The sequence below is a fragment of the Muntiacus reevesi genome, chromosome 13 (assembly GCF_963930625.1).
Source record: "Muntiacus reevesi chromosome 13, mMunRee1.1, whole genome shotgun sequence".
Taxonomy (NCBI): domain Eukaryota; kingdom Metazoa; phylum Chordata; class Mammalia; order Artiodactyla; family Cervidae; genus Muntiacus; species Muntiacus reevesi.
Genome location: NC_089261.1, coordinates 59,941,913 through 59,963,612, shown reverse-complemented (window position 1 = coordinate 59,963,612; position 21,700 = coordinate 59,941,913). Strand labels below are relative to the sequence as shown.

Genomic DNA, 21,700 nt, shown 5'->3' with positions numbered 1-21,700 from the left:
ATTTTAGGTTTCATATGCATTTTCTTTTGTTAACCGCATTAACCTTTTCATGTGAGGTAACCAGTAAAAATCACTATCATTTTGTATTGTTTAAAACAAACTTGTACATACCCTAGATTATAGGGATATAGAGGTCTGACATACATACATACATAGAAATATATAGTCATACTCTCTCTCTCTTAAAATTTTAAACAAGTGTACTTTAGATGGATTGTAGATCAAGGAGCTGAAAGGGTGTGAATCTAGTCTCAAATTTGTCCCTGAATTCCTAAAGAGTAACATTTTCTGTAAGCCATTTAATACTTGTTGTCTTCAGTTATGAAATGAGGGGTCCTGGACTAGATGCCTTTGAAGGCATTTCAGCTCTCTGAATTTGTCAGACAAATGAGGTTTGACTTATTTGGCAGAATCACTGTGGAAAGATGTACTGTTTACCTAATGGTTTATTTTTAGTTTTAATTCTTTTTCTGATTTTTTTTTATTGTGGTAAAATGAACATAACATGAAATTTTTCATCTTAGCCATCTCTAAGTTCAATGGTATTATTATAAATATTTTATTAATATTGTGCAGTCATTACTTCCAACCATTCTCATAACTCTTTTCATCTTGTATAACTGAAACTTTATAGCCATTAAACAGTAATTCTTCATCCCACCCTCCCCGCAGCTGCTTACAACCACCATTCTACTCTGCTTCTGAGTTCGACTACTCTGCATCATATGACTGGAATCACGCGGCTTTGCGTGTGTGTGTGAGACTGTCGTATGTCACTTAGCATCATGTTCTCCAGGTTCATCCATGTTGTAGTACATGTAAGAATTTCCTTTCTTGTTAAGGTGGAATAATGTTCCTTTGTATGTATTATGTTGTCACATTTTGCTTATCCACTCATTGATGGACTGATGAATTATTTTAGTGGGAAACAACTTATGTGCTGCCTACAGTTCCTTTTTGGTGTGTCTCTCAGTAGAGGGAGGGGTCCTACCAGTGCCTTGGGTGGGACGGTGTTTTGGGAGAGGTGGGACAGGGACAGTGTGTTGCAGGATGTGTGGCACCTCTGGCGACGGAACGCTAGTAGCAGGCTTCCCTGGTGGTTCAGTGGCCAGGAACCCGCCTGCCAGTGACGGAGACATGGGTCTAGTCCCTGGTCGGGGACGATCCCACATGCCGCAGGGCATCTGGGCCTGTGCACCACACCTGCCTAGCCTGTGCTCCGGAGCCCGCGAGCTCGTCCTCAGCAACAAGAGACGCTGCTGCAGTGAGAAGCCCGTTTGCTGCAACTGGAGAGCAGCCCCCCGCGCTCTGCAACTGGAGAGAAGCCTGTGCTGAAGACCCAGCACAGCCAGGAATAAATACATTAATTAAAAAAAAAAATGCTTGTAACCCTTTGACCAGCCTGTTAGCCAGGGTTCCCCCTCTCCCCTCGGGACGCCTCCTGAGTAACAGGAGAGAACCAGTGCTCCGTCCCTTCATAAGCTTGTGCACGGGCTCCTTGCCAGCTCCTCTGGGGGTGGACACGGCTTCCCTTGGTCCTGGGGCCAGTGGTGTGCAGACTCTCACCCAGGCCTTTCATTATCATCTTTAGTTACTGACAGCAGAGAGGCCTCAGGACCAGTCAAAGAGGATGAAGTTCAGGGTTGGGAGGCGAGATTGTTTTTAGGATAAGGATAAAAGGCATCTGTCACATCACTGAATACCAGCCCTCCCAAAGAAAGGTCAAATTAAAAACAACCCATTTCACAAACTATTAAGTTTCTTTGTTGTTACTGTTTTAAAATGTTCATTCTTAATTTTGTTTTCAGTCCCATTAGATTAAAATACAGGAGACAGTTTAAAAGCTTGGTGGACTTTTTTTGTTTTTTTAATTTAAACCTGTTTTAAAACACTTTTGTGTTGGATCACAAGGAAATAGTGAAGAGTTTCTTCAGAATTTTTGCCATTTATGGTTAGACTTTTGAGTTGGAACAATTTTTATTTTTTTCCTTGAAGGCACAGATGGTTCAGAAATATTATTGGCTTTGCAGAGGATTCCACTGAGGAGTCTGGCAGCTGCCTTGGTGTGACAACAAAACATTCCGTGTCAGGAAAGCCAAGCAGGGCTTCAGGGAGTTACTGTTTTATCTACACATAAGTAAGACACATTCCCGTTAGTAACACTTGGTTAAGGAGGATTTGTACAGGATTTTAGATTAAAATAGTGTGAACTGGTCTTTTAAAATAATCTGCATACTTGCTTTCGTGACGTGTTTATCTCTGGCATGGCTTTTAGTACATGATCCAACCTTTCTGACTTTTTAGGTATCCCCTGATGTACTTTTTACTTGTTTAGCCTGATTTTCTGGTTACTCCCTAAGTGATTTAACTGTATTACCCTCCCTCCTGTTCTGTCTCCTATAGATTTTATGACTAGAAGGCTGGCTGTTACTAACCTGCGTGCTTTTTTGATTTCATAGAACAGTACCCTCTTGTGGCTGTATGGGGTGGAGGGAATTAGTCAAGCATCATGCAGGGCTGTGGCTTAGTATCTCATGTAAGACTTTGTGATCTTAAGAAAAATTAGATCTGGTTTCATTTAAATGGATTACAATTAGCAGATAACTTCAGTTCAGAAAATTTAGTACCTCGAGTTGTCAGGATTCAGCTTGATCCATTTGAGGGAAATGGGTAAGTTTTTTCAATTCTTTAGGGAGATGTTAAAATTGTATATGATTTGGTAAAGGCATGGATTGGGATTTTTTTAAGAGCTGTGTGATTGTGAGCTGTGTGATTTTGTTGAGGTATGTGACTTTACTAATTGTGTGGAGATTCAGTTTCTACTAAACTTTAGCCAAAATGCTAAAAGAGTTGGTAGGACAGGAATAATGGAAATGAGTAAAGCATTGGGGTCCACTTTTAGGCTAATTTATGTAAGAACTTACCACAACTTAAATGATCATGTACTTGGTGCAGACAGATCTTCCTGACTTCTGATGAAGACTTGTCTCAGTCAGTCTGAGGCCATGACACTCAGGATTCATCTCTTTCTTTGCTGTTTCTTTGCTCATGAAATGACCTGGTTATGATTTGGCTCCCTGTCAGCTAGTCTTTAGGGCAAGCTGTTAACGAGAGCAGCCTGTTTAACTTTTGTAAACTTCCCTGTCAGCTTTTTACTTTGAAAAATGTCAAACTTAAGAAAAAAGCAAGAAAAGGAACAGCACACACAAGGCTGTTTTCTCTGCTGAACCATGATGGTTGTTGGCCTTCTGACCTTCCCCCTTCACTTTAACAGCTCTGCACGTGTCTCCTTAGAACAGGGGCTTTCCCCTGCATGTCGCAGTAAGATGATCACACTCAGGAAGCTTAACAGTGATCAAACACTATTATTTAACAGATAGTCTGTGTTAAAATTTCCCCTGCTTATCCCAGTAATACTCTTTGCTTTTTTTCCTCCCGAGTTGTAATCAAGCGGTCTGTATTATATTTAGTTGCCATGTCTTGTGCCTGTTATTCAGTTGATATTCTGGTTTTAGATCATTTTAAATGGTTGAGATAATCAGTTTAGTAAAAACAGAATTAATGTTAAAATAATTTGAAACTAAGAGCCGAAGTGCCAAAGTGGTTTTGAGGAATGTGATGTTTTATAGTTTGTCAAGATTTTAATGATCTTTTCAGGAAAATTGCATAGCACACAATTTTAGAAATGTATAGGAACTAATTTTTTAGGTATGCACAAATGTATGTATGGGTCAAAAACTTTGTCCTGTATTTTTATAAATAGATCCTTACTGACTAGAAATATTTAATAGTAAAAGCTTACTATGAAAGGTATATATGATAGTATGAAGTCCAGCTGTCTGTAGTAGCAGCCTGTCTAGAAGTTCAAGTGGAAACCGATTTGGAATGTTCAGTAAGGATGAGGGATTTAACGTTTGATTTCAAATGTGGCAAATGATTAAAGTACCTTAACGTATCCTCCACGCCTCTCTCACTGGATGGCAGCAGTGACCCTGCCCTCCGCCCCACACTGCTCACACCTCCCAGAGCTCAGGGGTGTGGAGACAAGACTGTATATGTGGGCGTGAGAGCTGCCTTGGCCTGAGCGCCTCATGTTTCAGATGGGAACTTCTCCCACAGGCATCGCTTCCAAGCTCTAGCAATAGGAACATGTGGCTACAAGTTACCCCACACTCCGGGAAGCCCAGAGGTGGTGTACCTTCCCAATGGGCATTTGTAGTTTATAGTTTTCCTAGTTCAGGTGCATGTACCCATTAAGAAACATTTAAAAACTTTTTTAAAAAATCATAAGCAGTGTTGTTGATAATTCAGCTGACATTCCACCTTTATAGAATTTCCAGGGAAATAGAAAGTGAATCCAAGATAATTGTAGGAAGAGGTGTTTTGTTAGCTCTTTATTCATACACTTTAGAGTATTTGGATTTTTAATCACTTTTTTTTTCTTTCAGTGTTTAACTTTTTATTCTGAAATAATTTCAAGCTTACAGAGAAGTTAGAGAATAGTACAAAAAACCACACATGAACCTTACATCCAGGTTCACAGATTGTTACTGTATTGCCCACATACGCTTTATTATCTCTCTGAACACTTAAAGTTTCAGATACCATATTCCTGTACCCCTAAATACTGCAGTGTGTATTTTGTAAAAAAAAGGACATTTTATATAATCATCACACACTTATCAAAATGAGGAAATCTATGTGGACATAGTACTGATATCTAAGGGAAACAAAGTCTTACTCGGATATTTCACCACTTGTGGCAGTAATGCCCTTCATAGGTCCAGAATTCAAACCAGGGCCACACATTGCATTTAGTTTTAGTCTCCTTTATTCTGCAACAGTTCCTCAGCCTTTCGTGACATTCACAGTTTCGAAAAGTGGAGGCCTTTTATTTTGTGGAACGTTCCCCATGTTTCTTACTAGAGTCAGAGTATTCATTTGAGAGAGGAATACCACACAAGTTTGGTCACATTAGGAGGCATATATGTTGCTTTATCCTAGATCTGTGGATCTGAATTTAGATGAGTTGGTTTAAGTTGTATCCATCAGGTTTTTCCACTCAACTTGCTCTTTTCCCTTTGTAATAAAGTCATTTATGGGGGTGAAACTTTGAGACTCTTAAATATCCTTGTCCTAATTAAACTTTCAGCCTCTAGTTTTCATAGCCACTGATGACTTTTCCCGAACCTGAAAACTTGCACTCATCCAGCTCACTGGTTACTTCTCAGGGGGTCTACCAGTCTGCCATGGTGAACTACCAGCCAGCTACCAGTCTAGAGATGGTTACACTGTACACTGTCTTAGATCCCCAGTGATTTAGTCACTGATGTTTATAAAATGTAGGGACTCAGGATGCTGTTTAAAGCGTCTGTCCTTCCTCCAGGTGCCTGCTCCAGTCTGGAGGCAGGATCTTTCCCCAGCACGTGCTGATGTTGGGGTTGCTCGTGGAGTCTCAGACGCTGATGGAGGAGAGTGCTGTCCAGGGGGCAGAGCGAACTCTTGGCTTCACTATAGCGCCCTTCATTAACCAGTTTCAGGTAAGTGTTTAGGAAAGAAGTTCAGCCGGGTGGCCGTCACCCAGTCTACCCTCTCTCTCTGTAGGTTTGTAGTCACTGTGTTTAGCTGGATTGCTCTGGTACTCAGTTTTCTAGAGCCAGGGAACTTACTAGTGGTAAAAATCAAACCTTACGTTTAGTATAGCCAAGAATTCTGTTGTTCCTGACAGAAGTCTATGACTCTTGTTCTGAACTGCTGTTGTAAATGAAAAATAGGGTACCGGGTTTAGTCTTATGAAAAATTATGATCCTTGTCTAAAAAAGCAGCCACCAGGAGACCTCTGTTCTCAACATGAGCTCTTAAATCACACTGGAGACTTGAGGCTGGCAGGGAAGGCGGGAGCAGCTCACGTCTGGGCGTTCAGACCGCAGGGAGCAGGAGTGAGTGTAGGAGCTCAAGGAAAAGGGGTTACTTACTGTTTGGAAAACAAGGATACAGTGCTGGCAAAAGTACCAGCAGCAAAGTAGAATCGGTCAGTTGTAATTGTGGAATGGATGGAATGTCTAGGGAAGAGGTTTGGGCTGGGAAAGAGGTGGAATCTGCTGAGTAAGCCAGAACAGCATTTTGGGAAGTGGGGTGTTGAGTACTAAATTAAAGGAGTGATACCTAAAGCCTATAGGTGGTAGTAGGCTCTTGAATATGCATTGTTAGATCTTCCATGAACAGTATTTGCGCAACAAATATAAATTTTTTGAGGAAATGATTTTTTCAGAGCAGGCTAAAGTTTTGGAGTTTATTTAATCTCAGTTTTTTTGAGAGTTTAATAAAGATAATGTACTTACCAGAAGACCTAAGTTTGTAGTCCAAAAATACCACCTTCTACTGTCTTTCTAGCTTCTCTTTGATCCTGACCATCAACAGTTCTTTGATTCCATCAGAATCTACAATATTTTAATCCTGCCATCTTTTCACCCTGCCTCCCACCTCATATCCTCCTTTCGTTAACAGCTTACATTCCATGGTCGATACAGGTTCATGCTGCCATTTTTCTGCTGGCCTGGGGGCAGTCCCACCTCGGTTAAACCCAACTTTCTGCCTTCTCTACACTGGTACCCCTGCAGCTGAATATGTTGACGGTGGCCTTACTTCAACGTATGACCAGTCATCCCAAGAGGCTCCATAAGCTCGCTGGGCGATTCTACGTGTCCTAATCCGCTGGCTCATTTCCTGAGCTGTTGTCTCGTCCCCTCCTCTGTGGTGTGCTTGGTCACTCAGGCTTTTCCCACTCTTTGTGACCCCAGGGACTATAGCCCATCAGACTCCTCTGTCCATGGGACTTTCCCGGCAAGAGTTCTGGGGTGGGGTGCCATTTCCTCCACCAGGGGATCTTCCCGACCCAAGGATCGAATCCGCATCTCCTGCATTGGCAGGTGGATTCTTCACCACTGAGCCACCTGGAAGGCCCCACTTACTGTATGAATGTGTTAGTCACTCAGTCGTGTCTGACTCTGCAATCCCCCGGACAGTAGTCCGCCAAGCTCCTGTGTCCGTGGAATTCTCCAGGCAAGAACTGGAGTGGGTTGCCATGCCCTTCTCCAGTCTAATGTGATGATTAGCTAACTACTACAATGACAACTGAGTGAACCAATGAAACAAAATGAGAGGTTGTAAAAAAAAGAAAACGTTATACAGAAAACAGCAGAAATTTATTCATTCAACAAATGTCTTCTCCATGTGCTCTTTTAGGTTTGGGGAATATAATCATGAAATTAAAGATTAGTATGATAGGTAATGAGAAGTGAGGTTAGAAGATAATGGAGTTGGAGGAAGGGATATTCTTCTCCAATGTGTGAAAGTGAAGCCGCTCAGTCTTGTCCGACTCTTAGCGACCCCATGGACTGCAGCCTACCAGGCTCCTCTGTCCATGGGATTTTCCAGGCAAGAGTCCTGGAGTGGGCTGCCATTGCCTTCTCCTCAATTTCAAATGAGAAGGCTAAACGTTAATGGGAAGGTTTCATTGTTACTAAGGGCTTTTCTGATAGCTCAGTTGGTAAAGAATCCGCCTGCAATGCAGGAGGCCCTGGTTCGATTCCTGGGTTGGGAAGATCCCATGGAAAAGGGAAAGGCTACCCACTTAGTATTCTGGCCTAGAGAATTCCATGGATTGTATACACGACTGAGCGAATTTCACTTTCTCAATTGTTACTAAAATTGGTGCAACAGATTTCATCATTGTGTCAGTTGCTCAGTCATGTCAGACTCTTTGTGACCCCATGGACTGTAGCCTGCCAGACTTCTCTGTCCACACAATTTTCTAGGCAAGAATACTGGAGTGGGTTGCCATTCCCTCCTCTAGGGGATCTTGACTCAGGGATAGAACCTGGGTCTCCTGCATTATGGGCAGATTCTTTACTGTCTGAGCCACTAAGGAAGTGATTTTTTTTTTTTTTTTAATCATAATTTGCAAAGTTGAGAACCACTGTCTTCCAGATAATAAACAGTTTTCAAAATGAAATCTATTAATTGTTCAGTGGAATTTAGCATATTTTCTTAAATAGTACAATAATTAATGCTGTGCTATTTGCTTATTAGTTCATCTTCACACATAAACACATCCTTGTTTAACAATTTTGGGAGCTGTTTAATCTGCTTTTATCCGAGCAAAGAATCTGCAGATAGTTGAAATCATAGAAAATTATTTAACAAACCTTGGTTTGTTAACAAACCTTGTTAACAAAACTTGGTTTGTTCATTCTTCCTGTAAAACTGGAGTCGTGGAAGTCTTTTTTTGCTTTAAGGTTGATGTGGCAATTAAATGAGGTAGTTGATATAAAAAGCACCGTATCATTGAGCTAAGTACAAAGCAAGAAACTTGGGTCACAAAAAGGACTGAATTAAAAGCAAAACTTTTATACTTTCTTTAGGTACCTATTCGTGTATTTTTGGACCTATCCTCATTGCCTTGTATACCTTTAAGCAAACCAGTGGAACTCTTAAGACTAGACTTAATGACGCCATATTTGAACACCTCTAACAGAGAAGTAAAGGTAAAATGATCATTCTTGTCATATTCAGAACTATCTTAGATTATGTAATACTTTACATACTTAAAATAGCTTTAGCCACTTTCTTTGAATTTAAATGTTACTTTCTAAACAGTATTCAGACCTGAGTTTGGGTAAATATCAGTGACTAGAATAGGTTGGTAATTAATCTGAATTGGGTTATTAAATGTATTTCTTTATAAAATTTGGATGTAAAACTGACTAAAAAGACAAAGACTTATCCAAGTCTACTCCATTTGATGGGATTCTTGCGATCTCTTAATGTTCATAGGTACGCATTTGTAAATCTGGACAAGTGACTGCCATTCCATTTTGGTATCATATGTACCTTGATGATGAGATTATGTTAGATACTTCGAGTGAAGCCTCTCACTGGAAACAGGCTGCAGTTGTTTTAGACAATCCCATCCAAGTGGAAATGGGAGACGAACTTGTACTCAACATCCAGCACCACAAAAGCAACGTCAGCATCACCATAAAGCAATGAAGAGCAGTTTTCTAATGAAAAAATGTGGAAGTAGAACAGCGGCTTTCCAGTTCTTCTATTCTGAATTAGTAGTGGGATTGTAATCATAAAATGGAGGTGTATTTAAGTCCTTGAAATGGTCAAATATTTTTAAAAAATTGACATTAATAAACTATTTAAAAGGCCCTAACTAAAGAGTAGCATTACAAAAATCTTGCTGCAGACTTCCTTTCTGGCAAAGGCTGTCATTAATTTTTCAAATTAGGGACTTTTTATTGCTTGGTTTTACTTATTATAACTAAATTTTGCCAAACTTGTTAGTCTGTACTCTAAAGCTGTAAAGATAAGGAATTTTGAGTCTCCTATTCATTTTTTAGACATGCTGGCTATTTTCCTTAAATCTGAACTTTTGGTGAGGTTACCTCAAAAAGTTGGTTTCCACTGAAGATTGAGGATGTTTATGTCTACCTGTAAATTCTAAGCTTGCTTCTTGTAAATGTTGAAATACTTCTGAACCACCTTCTCAGTTTTGGGTTTTGGGCATGCAAATCTGAGTAAGACTTTTAAGCTACAGACTAAATGTAATTTAGTAAAAGGGCAAAAAAAATCTTAGGAAGCAGCATTTTTCCTGGTCTACCTTAAGCAAAGAAAAATTTTAAAGCTGATAAATTCAGAAAGAGTTAAACCTAAACCAGTATTTTTCAAAGTTCTGATGTGAATACACAGTAAGAAAAAAAAAATAATTAGTCCAGATTTCACAGACCTGAAATAGGAAGATTAATAAAGATTATCATACATTGTATATACTGTGTGCTCTGTAGGTAAGCCATGCAGAAAATAAGATGTACCTTCTCTCCACACTGCCTATTCTCCTTGCCTTTAGTAGTATACTGCCCAACTTTACTTTCAGTAGAAATGTTTCATTTATAATGACAATAAAAACTTTGTACCTAATTACTGTGTACCTGTGTGTGTGTGTGCACTTAAATATATAAAGCACAGATTGAGAAATACTTACCCTTGCTATTTGCAACATACTACCTGGCACTTTCTATATTTATTTTCAGTGTAAAATGTTAGGCGCAATGGGTTGTGATTAAGAATTAGAGGAACTCTATCTAACCTAAGTAGTAAATTTCTCCCAGAGAGTATCTGCAAGTCTTGTGACTGGGGTCTGATAAACAGGACTACTCAGCCCAGATTTACGTTTGCTGACACTCTTAGTGGCCCTAAAGAGCAGACTCTTTCTATCACAAGTTTCTTATTCTTCCACTCTTTCGTCCAGTTCATTCTTTTCATCTCCAGGTCCTAGATAACCTATTAGTCTGTTCACCTTGGTGCAGATAAGGATATTTTAGACAGTAGTTGTTTTAAGATTAATAGATTAGGTCCTAGACGCTTCTCCTAGTAGGAATGTAAGACAGAGGCATCTCTCACTGTAGGTATGTGATTTTCAACCCTTTAATTTGGGGGGCTTAAGTTTTTCTGCTGTGCCTCTAATCAAAAGAGACATAAAAGGTTGCAGAAAATAAATGATAAATTCTCATTTATTGAAAGACATTCATTTGAGAAATAGAGAAATAATTGTTAGGTAAGCATATATGGCACATGATTATGATTGAGGTCCACTAATTCGCAGTTCTGAATTATACTTTCTGCTAGTTCCAGAGCATTATATTCATGCAGCAGTGGTAGGAAGCACTGATTTTTTAAAATGTCCTCCTCTTGACAGAGTACTGTAATGTCAGGAATGGTTAGTAGTCATTGTCTACCATTTGAGTATGTGATACTCTGTAGTGTTAAGAAGTCAAGTCTAAGTCTAGAATATTTAGACTGATTATTTGTGATATACAAAACGTAGTTGTATAGATCAGGTGGCTGTACCTGGTTTTTGCCGTTGTGTTGAAATCCTGCATCATTAATGGCTTGTCCTAAGCACAGAGTCCTGAGCAGCGGGACACCAGGTGATGAAGTAACACGGTGGACCTAGCGCAGTCTGCTTCTGCACACTGCTCAGGAGGCCGCGGACTTCTCTGACGGCTCTTTCCTCTCCCCTGCAGTATCGATACCTATGTCATCAGATACATTAGCTGTAGTCGGTGTAGTCTGGGGGGTCACAGTGTGTCCAAACCCTTGATAGTGACCCACGGGTGAGGGTGGCACTGAAGAGGCAACGGAAATTGCATCTTGTGATGATGATGATAACAAGCTTGTATGCTCATTTTGATCTTGATCCTCGGGAAAAAACTTTTTCCTAGGATGTCCCATGACTGTCCTTCCTTTAAAGTAAAATAAAATTTTCCGAGTTAGCCACAAGTTAGGTTATTTTTAAATCCACTATAATGTTGCCATGCTAAATGTTAAGCTCCTTCCCCCCCCCTCCCAATTTGGAGAGCCTTATTGTGGTCCTGTTTTACACAGTCTTTTCAAAAACCTCTTCTACAGACTGGGCAGGAGAACCACAATAGCCTATTAGAATGAATAAAATGGCTGGTACTTACCAACATGCCTTACTTGTTCAGAAATATCATCCCTAATATCTGAAACGTCCCACATAGCAAGAAAGGAATCAAAGCATGAGCCCTCTTCCGCTTCTTGGACATACGGTTTATATGAGAAAGTGTAGTGATGAGCGATAGCAGCAAGGAACATCTCAATACAGATAATAAAGTCCTACAACAACAACATCAACATCATCATCAGCCATATTGGATTTTAAATCTAGTTTTGCAGACAAAAAGCACTGTATCTCTTTTCAAAAATACTTGAGTATCAACAGCTGTTTTTTCCCTCACAAGACTACTCATATTTTCATTTTCCAAAATAATGATTTTTGACCTCTTCACAAAAACACAAAATGCCAGAAGTTTAACTCAATTTTGTACTACTTCAATCAAGTATTTCTTGGCCAAGTACAATGTATTCTCTTCCACTAGCCAAGGACTTACAGAAATGCAGAACAGACAAATTGAGTAGGAATAACGAAATCTAGGTTTTGTTACTAATTTGTAGAACCAGGAAGCATGGCCAGTTTTTGTGGGGTTCCCCGTTCCCTCACGCGTAAAGTGAGGGTAACAGTAGCCCCATAGCCTGCACATGTGCCTGCTGTCAGCTTCAGGAGATAATACGTAACAATGCTTAACAAACAGTAAAGTGTGCTGGGAGTCAGCACTGCTTACCTGGAGTCCTGTGGCCACAGCTTCTACCGTCTGCCATTCCCATGTATGCTTTTCAGAAATAACGCCAACTTTTACCAACAAAGCAATAACTACTGCTTGCCTAAATGTTAGGAAAAGGTAAACGCCAAATCTATATCAAGCATAAAACCAGCAGTTGTTTAAAAAATACGCCATTTAAAAAGTGAAACCCCAGCACAACCTGTGGACCACGCCCACCCTGCCTTTACAGCGTATTCCCAAAGACACTGTATAACTGTCTTAGATACGTTTGCTTTACACACTGACTTGTCTAGTGCAGTTTCATCATATGAATTTTGATTATATGTTCTTAGAACTTTGGTACTTGGTTTATAGTCTTTTTTTGTTTTGACAGTGTGCACAAGTCATTACATTTTAAGTTGGTCCTATACACAGACCATGCCTAACACCTTACATGACAGGAATTTAAAATGAAATAAAGGACAGATACTTAAATGTTAATTTATGCACATATTAATTGCTTATTTAGATTATTTTAAAGAACATTTTGGAACCAGTCTTTTTTTTTTTTGGAACCAGTCTTGTTAAACAGCTAAAATGAGATAAGGTTTCATATATCTATATGCAAGAATATTCACTTCCATATTACTTGTAATGGTAAAAAATAAATAAATAAATAAATTAGGAACAACCTAAATGTCAATAAGAAACTGATTAAAAAGTTGTATCCATACATTAGAATACTGTGTGTGGCAAAAGCAAAAAACCCAATAACAAAATTACATTCTCACTGTATTTACAAAGAACTATAACTACAGTATACTAAACATTGAGTTCTACAGGTTTTTATAGTATGATGCTCTTTCTGTGGTTTTATAAATGATGTGGGCCACAGTGTCATTCATTTTGGGTGGTGGGATTGCAAAGATTTTTCTTTCCCCCTCTTCGTATTATTTGTATATTGTTATATTTGGTATATTTGTTTCCAGGACCCTATCACACACCCCCCTTTACTAAACTGGGACCATGTATAGTTTTGTCGTCTGTTTTAAAATTTTTACTAATGAACATTTTCTCAAATTATTAAGTATTCTATATCATGTGTATCTTCCAAACTGTACTATATGAAAAAACCATGACTTATTTTAGTGATTTTCTTAGTGTTGGCATTTAGTGTCTTAAAGTATTTTCTTCTTATAAATGTTATGTGACCATCTGATTATTTATGAAAAACCAAGGATGGCTAAAAGAATGAACTTTTTAAAAGGTAAGTAGACATTTTAATTCCTTTTCCAAATTAAGACTTAACAAATTCTCCCTAAGCTTTATTGCCCCCTTTAGGAAATGGCAACATTTAAGAGAAAGGAACACTTACCAAAAAGAAACAAAAACCACCAGCTTTACACAAAGAAATTTGCCTACAGGCTGGATTGGACTCAGTTCTTCTTTCAGCACTTTATAAAATAGCAGGAGACAATACATGGCAAACTAGAAACAATTAAAGAATTAAACGTATTCAATAAGAATAAATAAATATGGTATTAGAAATACCAAAATCACAGACCAGACCTGGTACAGAGTAATTTTTCAAGCAAAATTTTCTAGGCTTTATTATGCTCCTTTTAGATTAACAAGAAGCTTTTAAATAGTTTACTATGGATGAAAATATACAATATGAAAATTTTCAGAAGAGATGTGTAACATCATCTCTGAAAATGATTTTAATTGTTCATTTACAGGGCCCACAAAAAACATAGTAACAAGTGACTACCGTGAATGGAAGAAAAGGCTATCATTCAACCAAAATAAAAACATCTGTCTGCTTATTAACAGCTTTTACATACAAGTTACCATTCAATTTATAAGGGCTCAGCTTACTACTAACTGTACATATATTATTTCTAAGTGAACACGTTAAATAAGTACTATTTCAATAAAACTATGCCCATGAAATCAGAAAGTAAGGAATCAGGGAGACCGTTTTTCTTGAGGGCGGTATGTTAATCCTGCTGAATTTACTTTTTAAAGGTAAATGCTCAAGATATTATTTTATAAATTAGTTGTAATTAGCATTGCATGGCAATAAACATTTTCCTAAAAGTTTATTTTCCCCACTATAAAATGTTCATTTGAAATATTTTAGAATATGAAAGCAGTAAAGTATAAAGTTGTCCATAGTCCAATCATCCAACCATTCTTTTCTACACATAAGATGGTTTTTAACAGGTATCATAAATATAAAATTTTGTTGCCTTAGGTTTTTCCACTTAAAGTACCCCTTTCCATATATTTGATTAAATAACTGCCTTTGGACTATTTCCAGGCTTTTGTAAGCAATAGGCCTTTTCTATACAAACATATTGAAAGCAAAAGTACTTCTGGCCATTTCTTGAGGAGGCATTCCCAAAAATGGAATTATTGGTTCCAGAAAATACAAACGTGGAAAAGCTCTGAATACACAAGCATTTAGTTTTTATTATAAATCTCTAATAAACTCGCATGCATGCCACTGTACCTAAACTATTATTTTGGAGAAAGCATTAAAGATTTTCAACACACCTCACACCAATCAGAATGGCCATCATCAAAAAAACTACAAACAATATATGCTGGAGAGGATGTGGAGAAATGGGAATCCTACTGCATTGTTAGAGGGAATGTAAATTGATACAGCCACTATGGAGAGCAGTATAGAGAATGCTTAACAAACTAGGAATAAAACTACCATATGACCCAGCAAATCCCACTCCTGGGCATACCCTGAGAAAACCACAATTCAAAAAGACACATGTATCCCAATGTTCACTGCAGCACTATTTACAATAGCCAGGACATGGAAGCGACTTAGATGTCCATTGACAGATGAATGGATAAAGATGTGGTACATATATACAATGGAATATAACTCAACCATAAAGAGGAAAGAATTTAAGTCAGTTGTAGTGAGCTGAATGGACTCAGAGTCAGTTATACAGAGTGAAACGAGTATATAGAGAAAAACGAGTATCGTATGTTAATGCATATATATGGAGTCTAGAAAATGTACTGATGAACCTATTTGTAGGGAAGGGATGGAGACTCAGATGTAGAGAACTGAGTTGTGGACACAGCGGGGGAAGGAGAGGGTAGGACGAACTGAGAAAGCAGCACTGACATATACACATAATCATGTGTAAAATAATCAGCAAGTGGGAAGCTGCCGCATAACCCAAGCAGCACAGTGCGGTGTCCTGTGACGACCCAGAGGGGTGGGATGGAGGGGGAGGGAGGCTCTGGGGGGGGAAGATGTGTATATATACACATAAAACTTATGGCTGATTCATGTTGTATGGTAGAAACCAACACAACATTGTAAAGCAATTACCTCCAATTTAAAAAATCTCAATATTTACATGAAAAGATTTTCAATAAAGTGCACATTAAGTTAAAAGGATTCATTTCATTTCAGTTTCTATAACATTTTAAAAAAACTTGGCATTCTCATTTTCAATTCCAAATATATGAGAGAATTTTACTCTCCCACTTTTATTAAAACCCTATACTGTCATATACCAGTAAGACATTTTTTTATTGAATATACCTAGGATTTTTATTTTAAGGAGAGGCATTATGCTTTTATTAATGACATATCCATGTAACTGTGCAATGAATACCAGAACCAATGAAAAAATACAATCAACAGTTCAGTGGAGTTTGGGGGAGAATGGATACATGCATATGTATGGCTGAGTCCCTTCAGAGCTCACCTGAAACTATCACAAGAGTGTTAACTGACTATACCCCAATGCAAAATATTTTTGGTGTTAAAAAAAAAAACAAAACACCGTGCCCCTGAGCCACATTACATAAACAATTCAATGTATAAGTCACAAGATAATTAACAAAGATATTATATCTTTACATATGTATAAAGATTTATAGTAAAGTTTCAAATTCTTCCTACAAATCAAGTTCAATATTAAAGTTACAATTAAGCCTTATTTCAGAAGAAACCTTCCCTAAAAAATTTTAGTTATAGATCTAAATTAAGTGCAGTTAAGATGAATATTTACTTACCAACTGAGACATATTGTTTATGATAACCAAGTAAGTCCAAGCATTTGAAAAGCTAAAGTTCCCTTCATCATATATACCAAGTAGCTCACAGACTCTAAAAAAAAAAATGGTAAAAATGAGACTTTATGAATAATTAAGTAAAAAATATATTTTAAAATACAACATTGACATTAATATTTAACTAACTGATTAATCTAGCTGTACCACATGGCATGTGGGATCTTAGTTTCCTGACCAGGGATTGAACCCATGCCCCTTGCAGTAGGAGTGCAGTCTTAACCACTGGCCCGCTTAGGGAAGCCCCATAACTTAAATTTAGAAGTAAGATTATTTCAAAGTTTCTGTAGATAATCACTTATTTTTGGCCACAGAGGTGATTCAAAAATTAAAAACATTTTTCTAGAAATGTTACCATATGATTATCCCTCCAATTTGAAATAAATCCAGAAGACAAAAACATTGAATTAGAAAGGGTAATTATTTAAAAAAAAATGATGCCTAATTTTAAAAACATGTAATGCACGTTTATAACTAAACTATCATTTTTTTCTCCCAAATTGTCTTGCAGGCAACTTTTATGATAACCCAGATGTAAGTATTTACTTGTATAAATAAAGCAGCCTTAAAAAAAGGTAAATTAATCTTAGTTCCAAGGCAAATGCTGCTGAAGAACTGCTAGCAAAAAAGCATAATAAAGAGCTGGATGCTTCTTTCACCTTTCTTCCCATTCTTGTGAACAGACACCATGCTTGCATGACAAGCAGATAAGACACACAATCTATTTGATGTTCTTTTTTTTTTTTTTTTCACTTATTTTTATTAGTTGGAGGCTAATTACTTCACAACATTGCAGTGGGTTTTGTCATACATTGACATGAATCAGCCATGGAGTTACACGTATTCCCCATCCCGATCCCCCCTCCCACCTCCCTCTCCACCCGATTCCTCTGGGCCCTCCCAGTGCACCAGGCCCAAGCACTTGTCTCATGCATCCCACCTGGGCTGGTGATCTGTTTCACCATAGAGAATATACATGCTGTTCTCTCGAAACATCCCACCCTCGCCTTCTCCCACAGAGTCCAAAAGTCTGTTCTGTACATCTTTGTCTCTTTTTCTGTTTTGCATATAGGGTTATCGTTACCATCTTTCTAAATTCCATATATATGTGTTAGTATGCTGTAATGTTCTTTATCTTTCTGGCTTACTTCACTCTGTATAATGGGCTCCAGTTTCATCCATCTCATTAGAACTGATTCAAATGAATTCTTTTTAACGGCTGAGTAATATTCCATGGTGTATATGTACCACAGCTTCCTTATCCACAATCTATTTGATGTTCTTAAATTTTTAGGGAATAGTTTTACCAGGCAGCTTAATGATGCCCCATTTTACCTCAAATGCTAAGACTTGACAGAATTTTTAAAAAGGAAAAATATGTTTTCTTCTTTAAAATACAGTACTCATTTAGAAAATAAAGCCATGTAATGAATCTCAAGTGGCATACTTCAACTTCATGTACTAGATGTTTCTGTAAAGCTGTGTGAATATTAACACTTGAAAAAGACTATTTTGAAAACACTTTTTAGAAATCTCTAGAGGGAATATTATTTAGAAGAATTCTATGTGATTCCTTGCCTATAAACGGTCACCTCATTTATTCTAACATAGTAGGGTTTATACATACTGTTTTTATAAAAGACGAGACGTGTTATAAACAAGTAACAAGTTTTACATGCTTTCTACTCAGGTGTTTCACTTAGGCACGAGCATGAGAATTAAAAAAAAAACAAAATAATGTAAGTTCTGTGTACTTACAAAGCAATGATGGTGGTGAATGGCCTGACGACTGTATATTGTAATACACCCAGTTTGCATCTAAACAGCAATACTCTGTCAAAGAAAAAGAATTTAGCATTTGAATTACTAATTTCATACTATCAGGTTTTCTCCAAAGCCCTCAAACTAAAATCACTTTGACAAATGATGCCATATTTAATTTTTAAAAATTATTTTTATTTACAATGTTGTGTTAAGTTTCAATTGTACAGCAAAGTGATTCAGTTATACATATACATACATCTTACTCCTTTTTAGAATAATTCTTTTAATTTAGTCATTCTAAACGGCTACTGGGGAAGAATGTGGGTGGAAGCAAACACATTATTTAAATACTGTTTTTTAAATTATGTAACAACGACATCTGAAAGATTTTCCTTTCTATGTCTAATTTCAAATTCCCGAGTAGTGCAGCACAGAACAGGAACAAAAAGAATGGAAGTGGGTCCCTGTGTGAAAAACCAAGTACCAAATAAATTACATGTAGGCTTGCATGTATGAAAGTGTACTGAGAAAATGATATTTACATTTAGGATTCAGTTTCCTTTCAAGCTTGGCCTTTGTATATACATCATTCCAGACAGTATCACTGACTAGATACTCTGAAAGAACAAAACAAAGATCCTGTATAAAACAGTTTTTAATCACTGAGCTCACTTAACATAGGGGAAAATTCACAAACAAAAACAAAACAAAACAAAAAAGTCCCCAAACAGCTACTACCAGAAAAAAAAAAAAAAAAAAAAAAGGCCTCTATCTGAGAGCCTTGTGGAACTTTCTTAAAGAGACCAAGACGCTCTGAGGGCAAATGTTTATTTAACACTCCTTTTTATCAGTTCTATGTATTACAAATCCCCTAGTTTAAGAATTACATCTGAACTGAGAAGAACGAGTCTGACACACAGATCTTGAGGCCCTGGGTTACCAGGACTGAAGGAAAAACTGATGGGGTTCTACGTGCTGAGAGCCTTCTCTGTGCCGAGGGAGTCCGCGCCCACTGACAACTGAGCGCCCCTGTGGAGGTGCGTCAGGGAGCTGCAGCTGGGGGTGTAGCAAGAACCCTTGATGAAAATGTCTGGACCACACATGCTGCGCTCCCTACAAAGCTAAACTAAGCAGGAGTTGGGTTAACCTGCAGTGCTCTGCGAACTGACTGTCAAATCAAACTTGAGACCCCTAGGATGACTAAGCAAACACATTAGTCAATTTGATACCTCTGAAAGCTGGGAAAATTAATGAACTGGAAGGTGTACCTGAAGAAATGGGCCAGAGTGCCACAATGCCGACACAAGGAACAGAACAGAACCAGAGGGTCTAACATATATTCAAAATTAGGGAGGAGCAGAGGAAGAGCGAACTCAGAAAAGATTATAGCTGAGAACTTTTCTGAACCGATCAAACACGCAAATCTACAGACTGAGGCGCACTGTAAATTAAACAGGACTAAAACCAAAAAAACCTAGATACTTTGTAGTGAAACAGTGAAACATCAAAGACAGGGTCTTAAAAATGCAGCTGAAGACTGCACCGATCAATATAATGGAAGGTCACCTACTAATATAATTGAATTACAGCTAGATTGAAAGTACAGGCTTAACAGTGACAATTGATGCCAGGATAGGGTGGAATAAAATCTCCACAATGTTTGTAGACAATTTTTGTCAACAGAGAATTACATCCAGGAAAATAATCTTTCAAGAATGAAGGCAAAATAAAGACACTTTTGGATAAGTGTATCTGAGAAAATTTGCCACTGCTATGCTGACACTGTAAGAAATTTTAAGAACCATACATTAGAAAGAAGGAAATGATCCAGACAGAAGCTCTGAGATGCAAGAAGGAGTAATGAACAAACTGTGACACTGTAGTTAAATCTATAAAAGCATTACAAAAACATTCCATACAAATTGATATCTATTTTTTAAGATTAAAGACTAGAAACAGAAAGCATAACTTCCAAACTAGTAATGAGGGGGAAAAAGGGGGGGGAGGGGAATAAGAAAAACATCAACAACACAGGTAAACAACTACCAGGCACATTTGGAGCAGTGCCTGTAACCCAGCGCTGATAGAGCTGCAGTGAAACATGTGTATTCCATAATGGTAAGACAGTCACGTTCAAATTACAAATACTCAATATAAAGTTTTAACATTAGATAAGCTATGAAAAAGCTTTGGTTTTTAAGGATATATATATATATATGTAATGTCCCAGGTGGTGTTAGTGGGAAAGAATCCACCTGTCAATGCAGGAGACAAAAGGTTGAGTTTCAGTCCCTGGGTGCGGAAGGTCCCCTGGAGGAGAGCATGGCAACCCACTCCAGGATTCTTGCCTGGAGAGTCCCGTGGACAGAGGAGCCTGGTGGGCCACAGTCCACAGGGTCACAAAGAGCTGGACACGACTGAAGTGACTTAGCATGCACGCACATATGCATATATACATATAAACAACTGGAAATAAGGAATCACGGATCTGTAATATATTTATTTTTGTTAAATGTGGGTGGTATAAAATAGACTTTATTTTACAACATAGTTATCCCACACATTTGAAAAACTTCAAAATTTGTAAAAATCTTTATTAAATAATTAGAAGGATCGTCTCAAACTTCTAAGGTACATTTTCAAAGTATTTAATGAAAATCTGTACTTTTAAAAAGAGGCTAAATGCAACCCAGATTCCTGGGGTGCATTCTGGAACAGAAAAAGGACATTAGTGGAAAAACATGAAGAGATCTGAATAGCTTGCAATTAATAATATTAATGGAGAAGGCAATGACAACCCACTCCAGTACTCTTGCCTGGAAAATCCCATGGATGGAGGAGCCTGGTAGGCTGCAGGCCATGGGGTTGCTAAGAGTCAGACACAACTGAGCGACTTCACTTTCACTTTTCACTCTCATGCATGGGAGAAGGAAATGGCAACCCACTCCAGTATTCTTGCTTGGAGAATCCCAGGGATGGGAGATCCTGGTGGGCTGCCATCTATGGGGTTGCACAGGGTTGGACACAAATGAAGCAACTTAGCAGCAGCAGCAATAGTATTATACCATTGTTACTTCTTTCTTTTGATGAATGTACCAGGATTACATAAGATGTTAATATTAGGGGAAGCTGGATGAAGAGTAACAGAAAATCTCTCTTTTGTCTTTGCAACTTTACTGTAAATTTAAAATTATTCCAAATTAAGTTTATTTTGAAAATGTAATCATTTAAAAAAAGGAAATTAGAAAAAGTGAGATAAATAAAAAATGGCAAAATTATAAATGAATACATAATCACAAAAATATAAATAGTATATCTTGTACAAGAGATGGATTGTCAGATTAGAATTAAAAAAAACACTAAATTAAAAAAAAAAAGTTCAGTCCTTCAGTCATGTCTGACTCCTTGCAACACCATGGACTGCAGCACACCAGGCCTCCCTGTCCATCACCAACTCCCAGAGCTTGCTCAAACTCATGTCCATGGAGTAGGTAATGCCATACAACCATCTCATCATCTGTCATCCTCTCCTCCTCCTGCTTTCAATCTTTCCCAGCATCAGGGTCTTTAACAATGAGTCAGTTCTTTGCATCAGGTGGCCAAAGTACTGGAGTTTCAGCTCAGCATCAGTCCTT

The 21,700-nt window shown here is 37.9% G+C and overlaps 2 protein-coding genes across 2 annotated transcripts in view; one reads left to right on the top strand and one right to left on the bottom strand.

Annotated features, from left to right (window-relative positions):
* The window catches only part of PRMT9 (protein arginine methyltransferase 9), a 31,913-nt gene extending 21,929 nt beyond the window's left edge, over nucleotides 1-9,984 (top strand). The window contains exons 10-12 of the mRNA XM_065904879.1: nucleotides 5,387-5,540; nucleotides 8,424-8,546; nucleotides 8,836-9,984. Of these exons, the coding sequence (XP_065760951.1) occupies nucleotides 5,387-5,540; nucleotides 8,424-8,546; nucleotides 8,836-9,051 (493 nt within the window). The 3' untranslated portion in view covers nucleotides 9,052-9,984. The remainder of the gene's footprint in view (nucleotides 1-5,386; nucleotides 5,541-8,423; nucleotides 8,547-8,835) is intronic.
* Nucleotides 9,985-10,559: 575 nt separating this feature from the next.
* The window catches only part of TMEM184C (transmembrane protein 184C), a 28,326-nt gene continuing 17,185 nt past the window's right edge, over nucleotides 10,560-21,700 (bottom strand). Inside the window, exons 5-10 of the mRNA XM_065904880.1 lie at nucleotides 18,060-18,134; nucleotides 16,245-16,338; nucleotides 13,564-13,676; nucleotides 12,210-12,309; nucleotides 11,532-11,703; nucleotides 10,560-11,309 (exon numbers count right to left, since the gene is read on the bottom strand). Coding sequence (XP_065760952.1) covers nucleotides 11,044-11,309; nucleotides 11,532-11,703; nucleotides 12,210-12,309; nucleotides 13,564-13,676; nucleotides 16,245-16,338; nucleotides 18,060-18,134 — 820 coding nt within the window. The 3' untranslated portion in view covers nucleotides 10,560-11,043. The remainder of the gene's footprint in view (nucleotides 11,310-11,531; nucleotides 11,704-12,209; nucleotides 12,310-13,563; nucleotides 13,677-16,244; nucleotides 16,339-18,059; nucleotides 18,135-21,700) is intronic.